This window comes from Phoenix dactylifera, chromosome 8, assembly GCF_009389715.1.
Source record: "Phoenix dactylifera cultivar Barhee BC4 chromosome 8, palm_55x_up_171113_PBpolish2nd_filt_p, whole genome shotgun sequence".
Lineage (NCBI taxonomy): Eukaryota > Viridiplantae > Streptophyta > Magnoliopsida > Arecales > Arecaceae > Phoenix > Phoenix dactylifera.
In genome coordinates this window covers 22,251,877-22,257,477 of record NC_052399.1, presented here as the reverse complement: position 1 = coordinate 22,257,477, position 5,601 = coordinate 22,251,877, and the positions used below count along the sequence as shown (strand labels likewise).

General features: G+C 38.2%; 1 protein-coding gene across 1 annotated transcript; it reads right to left on the bottom strand.

Annotated features, from left to right (window-relative positions):
- Nucleotides 1-958: 958 nt before the first annotated feature.
- LOC103718662 (cytochrome P450 90B2-like) lies at nt 959-5,354 on the bottom strand. The gene is made up of 8 exons (XM_039129622.1): nt 4,960-5,354; nt 3,856-4,180; nt 3,468-3,752; nt 2,728-2,976; nt 2,408-2,503; nt 2,231-2,306; nt 2,041-2,147; nt 959-1,317 (listed from the first exon to the last, which is right to left on the bottom strand). Exons 1-8 carry the CDS (start codon nt 5,160-5,162, stop codon nt 1,093-1,095), a joined length of 1,566 nt encoding a protein of 521 aa, XP_038985550.1. The 5' UTR covers nt 5,163-5,354; the 3' UTR covers nt 959-1,092.
- Between the last annotated feature and the right edge of the window lie 247 nt (nt 5,355-5,601).

Here is a 5,601-nt window from a genome sequence, read left to right as displayed (position 1 = left end):
TTAGATGATCAAGACTAGATCTATGAGTTAACTTAGAAGAAGCACTCATGTAGAAGTGAATCTAACAAACTATTTTAGATGATCAAGACTAGATCTGATCTCTCGTTCGCTATACCTTGTTGGTTGTTTGTCTAGAGTCAATCAGTGAGGTCTTTGTCGGTTGGTTGGTACCCTTTTCTATTTGGAGGATGTCCTTGTAACAACCTAGAACCTCGCCCAAAATGGCTAGCCGGAAAGTATTATTTGGGTTTCTTGATCCTGTATAAATACCCAAGATCTATCCAGCGAATAACCGATGTGGGACTAAACACACGCCTGCACGGGTCCTCATATACTCTCCTCGTTCAAGTCCTGACGTCCTCGTCAGGCTAAGGGTTCAAATCTATTCAAATCTAATCACAAACACCACGATTGACCCGTGGTCAGTCCCAATGGATTCGTACTGCAGTGTCCCCTAGTCCACATAGGTTATGGGCTGGATCCGCTCTGATACCATTTGTAACAACCCAGAACCTCGTCCAAAATGGCTAGCCGGAAGGTATTATTTGGCTTCCTTAATCCTGTATAAGTATCCAAGATCTACCCAACGAATAATCGATGTGGGACTAAATACACGCCCGCACGGGTCCTTACAGTCGTAAGTCTCAAAACTTGTAACATGCTTAATGATTTCGAATGTGATGCTGCTTTAGAATCAACAACTATGGCATTTGGAAGATCATATGCTGCTAAACTAAACTATCGGTGCTTTCGATGCTTATTAGCTTTCGATGTTTGTCAGGTTAGTGAAAGAGCATAAATTCGGTCGAAAACTTCGCATATCATCTCTCAGGACGAGCTGGTCTTGGTAACCAAGAGCAAACAACAAAATGGTTTATGAAGGATTAATTTGAAAAGGAAAAAAAGCTTTTAAGCTTCTAAATCCAATCATAATTGTAATTTTATTAGCTAATATCGATCATTATTTATGCGTACATTATTACCGATCATTTAAAAATTCTGAGTCCAGTTCGGATCCAAGATGCTTCTCTTCAAAATAATGTCAAATATAGTTCGGAAGCTGGCATTCATGATTCTTTCTAATGCCATTTGCTATTCAAGCAACAATGCTTGGACCTTCACCGGCAGTCCTTTGAGGAAGTCGACATGTGGTGCAGTAATAGGGCAATCGGGCGAAATTAACTCCCAGTTATAGTTCAGGATCAGGTGGCGGATGAAGACAATGATCTCCAATTTTGCAAGCTCTGCTCCGGGGCACTGCCTCATCCCTCCTCCAAATGGCATGAAGTGCTTGAGTTTTGCTTTACCAGATGCATCCTTCAAAAAAGAAGAGAATATAAGAAAAACTGTCTGAACATTCTTATTTCTTTATCTTTTAGCTATGCTACTTGGCAAATGAAAATATTTGCGGTATTAAAGACTGGTTTCTTTCATGTCACTATTAGCCTCGAGAAATTAGCTTGTAAGGGTATTTCAGTAGGTAATGACAAAAAAGGTAAATGATAAGGGAAGAATCTATAAATACAAATCATGTGAGTCTTTGAAAGTGGCATCCCAGTTTATTTCATTTGATTTGTGATGTCTTATGCTTTTTTACATCCATGGGAAGGTTCTGTATTGATATATTATGAGGCTTTTTTTCAGCATTGGCATGTTTAATCTCCTGGAATAATGAAATAGTGCTGCATTGTTAAAGAAAGTTACATATGCTGGCTTTATTATCATGGATGCCCCGAGAAAGAGATTCAATAAATCAATGTGGAATAGGACAGGTTTGTGAATCAAGGGGTGAAAAAAAAAATTGCATCAACTTCATTTTGAAAGATGTTTGTTATATTTATATAGGCAGGTTGCCTATGTTGAATCTTTCCTTTATATAATCCAAGCGATCTTGAATTCCTATCAGCGAAAACAAAAAGAAGAATAAGAAGAGCAGCAGCAGCAGCAGCAGTAACAACCAAAGGATTTTATTTTATCTGCCTGTCAAAAATTCATTCTGATGAATGAGAAAAAGATGCAAAGGAAAAACTAAACTCTCACCAGCCATCTCCATGGATTAAAACTCTCAGGGTCCTCATACAACGAAGGATCCAGATGCACTGCTGAGATGTTTGCCATAACAGTGCATCCACGCGGAATCACATAGCCTAGGCAGTAAAAACATGTAAATACACTTTGAATATTTAATTTATTCTGATGTTTTCTTGTAAGATAAATCTCAGGGACCTACCTTTGTATTGTATATCGATACATGCTTTCTTTGGAAGAATCGAACCACTGCCAAGTCGTAGCGTTTCGTTGATAACCTACATCAAGAGACAGTTATATTAGTAGCAGTGCATCTTTTTGTGTCTTCTTTGTTACTTCCTGTTCTTATTCTTGCAGAATTTTGCAGTTCTCGTCAGTTTACACATTGAGTGAATTTCAGATGTTTGTAGTCTTCCCATGTCAGCTTGCCATCTCCTCCCTTACTTTTGCTTCGAATAGATCGAAGGTGCTCTTCCTGAAAGAAACCATAATGTTTCTTATCGAAGTACACTTAAATAAGTATTTCAATCTCAAAACTCTGCGTAGTGTGCAGAGATCATCATACTGGTATGAGAAAAACATTTGTACTTTTATTTTGTTGAAAGAAGGCTTGAATAAACATTAAAAATGTTAGGAGTGGGAGGAGTGTATCCAATTATTTTGAAACCATTCGCATGACTAAATGAAGGGTCATTTTACCCGTAATTGTTCGAGTGCCCTGGGACATCTGCCAAGGAAATAGATCACTATAGGTATGACCCTCGATGTTGTGAGGTAGGCTGAGGCAATCAGATTCCTCAATAAATCAATGATCTGCTCCCATGAATAAGAGCTGCTATCCAAAAGCCAGCCAAGGAGATCATCTTCCAATTCTGCATTGCTGACTCCCTTCTTTTGCACCCTCTCTTCCATTTTTTTCTTGATAGTGTTTGAGATGATGGTTTTTGACTGTGAGAGAAGATAGAACTTTCAATCAAAATCCTCAGATTATTAAAAATTACAGAGCTCGATTTCTTCTGTTTGAACAGTGGAACTAATTGGGTCCATTTCAAACCGACAGATTGATATAGTTTTCTCAAAAAAACGGAAACAAACCAAAAAGAAACTGGGATATGACATTTTGTTTGTGTCTGATTTCCTAAGCAAAAAAATATTGAAGTTTCAAAAATGTTTTCTGATGCTATGACTTCTTTTTAATTTTTTTCTCAAATTTATACAAGCATACATACATAAGAGACGCATGAATATAGACAGAGACATCTCATCTTTGAGTTTTGCAGCCTGCATGTATATTTGTGGTCGTTTCTCTTCAGGCAGAGCAGAACAAGGTGCTTAATAAAAAATTTACAGCCATGGTCATAACCCATCTACACCTGCTACTTGCTATCTAGCATATTTGGGGAAGCTTTTAAGTCTTTTAAACATTGCAGTCTTCTTTATGCTTTTCTTGTTTTTGTGTGTATAATGAGATTGGAGCCAGCTTGTGTTTCATGTGAGAGAGATACATCTTTACTGTATATAATAGGCAGAAGAAGGAATTGGCTATCACTGTATTCATACTCTGTACCCACCCGTAAGGCCTTCCAATATGCAGATCCCGGCAATCTTAGAGGAAGTGAGAAAAGCCCTGCTAAAAATGTCTCAAACTCTGTCCGCAGCTTCTCAGTTTCAGGCACACCTGGTGCCATGCTCAAAGTTTTCTTTGCCATAATGTTGAAGGTAAACTGCATATACTTTCTCCATTAGCTCAGTCCTTCAATAAAATTTTGTTTGTGCCCAATGCAACTAAGCAAATATATGGAGTAATTGTTAAATTTCCAGTGTTACCTTCATTGATTCATCTTTAGCACGTATAACAGAATTATTCTCCCAAGAGCTGATGAGAATCGTGGCAATCTGTTCAGCATCCGGCAAAATCCATGATTCAAGCCTCCTGCTGCAGAAGAAGTTGAGGAAGATAGACCTCTGGAACCTGTGGGCATCTCCTTGTGCTACTGGAGTGGCAGTCTCCCCAATCATCTTAACAACATGTTGTGGCCAGCCATGTCCAAACAATTTCGTATCATTTTGTAGTATGAGATGGTTCAGCTCAGCATCTGCAGAAACTACTGCCAGGTTCCCAAACAAGCTTGTCGTGAAGATTTTTCCGAACCTGCAAGTACGTTTGAATTTTCTCTAAACAAGTTAACAATTTCATCCTAATTCACTGATAATCGGCTAATCAGTTTGTGAGATATATATCTCTTCATTTTGAGCACTGTTTATGTATGTATGTATGTATGTGTGTGTGTGTGTGTGTGTGTTTGATGATAAGGGAGGCTGGAAAAGCAGCCACCCTGCTTTTAATGGTGTTCAGGAACTAGTTACAGAGGGTCGTGCGGAGGAATACAGAAGGAGAAGGTATAAGAAAGTGAGCAAAACATTACATCCAGCTTTCAAGAGAACAAATTATGCAGTGAAGAAGACATTAAAGTGGGTCTCCTCCTTCATCTGCAGAATCCTTCGTATGCAGGCTTCTTCAGAGGGCAAAAAATAATATTCTGTTTCTGTATTTAAGTAAGCTTTATATTTATATTGTGTCTGTAACACTTTCAGAATCGAGAATTTCGACAATTTGATTGCTTTAATAGGAGTCCGAAGGGCTGTGAGGGAGAAACTTTATTGGTTTGTCCTGAAAGTCATAAAAATGTCTCTCTACCAAAATGGATGATGAAGCAGTGAAGAAGTTAGTGGGTGACTTTCTTCTTTTTTTTTTTTTTTGAGCAATCATGTTCTGGCTTTCAGTCACCTTGGTCTATACAAATTCTCATGCAGCTATTCGAGTCTGTGAAAATAATATGTTCTTTTATTTTAGCCTGCAGTATATACTTGATGCTTCAACTGAGAACACTCAGGTGATTCTAATGATTAAAACTCTGTAGGATCACAAACCTGGAAATGTTGTGCTCCATGAAAGATCCCAGTTTATATGATGCATGGGGCTTCAGAAAAGAGATGGACTGTCCAATAATGGGCCAACCCATGTCTCCTGGTGGTAGCCCCGAGGATCTTCTCTTCCGAAGGCTCCTGAAGGATTGGGCCACAATGAGTACTGTGATTATTAAGATGATCACAGGAAGTATAGCAGGGGACATCTCTCTCTCTCTCTCTCTCTCTCTCTCTCTCTCTGTGATGAGCACCTACATTCCCTAATGGCTACTTACATTTATAGACTGCCACTAGACCGGCTGAATGAGGACATTGAAGGATGAGGTCTTTGGTGATCTGAAAGTTTTTTTTTTTTTCCAGCATGGCTGTATCCTATTTTGTAATATCCTGAACCAATAACAAAAGAATTGCCTGCTTTTATATTATATTTGCTTGACTAAATATGTTTCTTTCCAGCTTGTAGAGACTTTCATGTGGATTTTTATGCTAAAGTCCAACCTTCAATTGATTTTTTTGGGGATAAAAGCTGTTACAAAAAGCATGTTAGCCAATACTAGAGAAAAACAACAGTTGATAGAAGAAATTTATTTATTGTTTGGCAAGATCAGTATTGAAAATGGAAGTGTGTATCTTTATGTGTAGTTT

Excerpts from the sequence above, each read along its gene's own strand:
- LOC103718662 (XM_039129622.1), bottom strand. The coding sequence starts at position 5,162 with ATGTCCCCTGCTATACTTCCTGTGATCATCTTAATAATCACAGTACTC. Across the intron at positions 2,977-3,467 it reads ACACAAAAACAAGAAAAGCA|TCAAAAACCATCATCTCAAA; the intron begins TAAAGAAGACTG and ends CTTCTCTCACAG. Across the intron at positions 1,318-2,040 it reads TTAATCCATGGAGATGGCTG|GATGCATCTGGTAAAGCAAA; the intron begins GTGAGAGTTTAG and ends TCTTTTTTGAAG.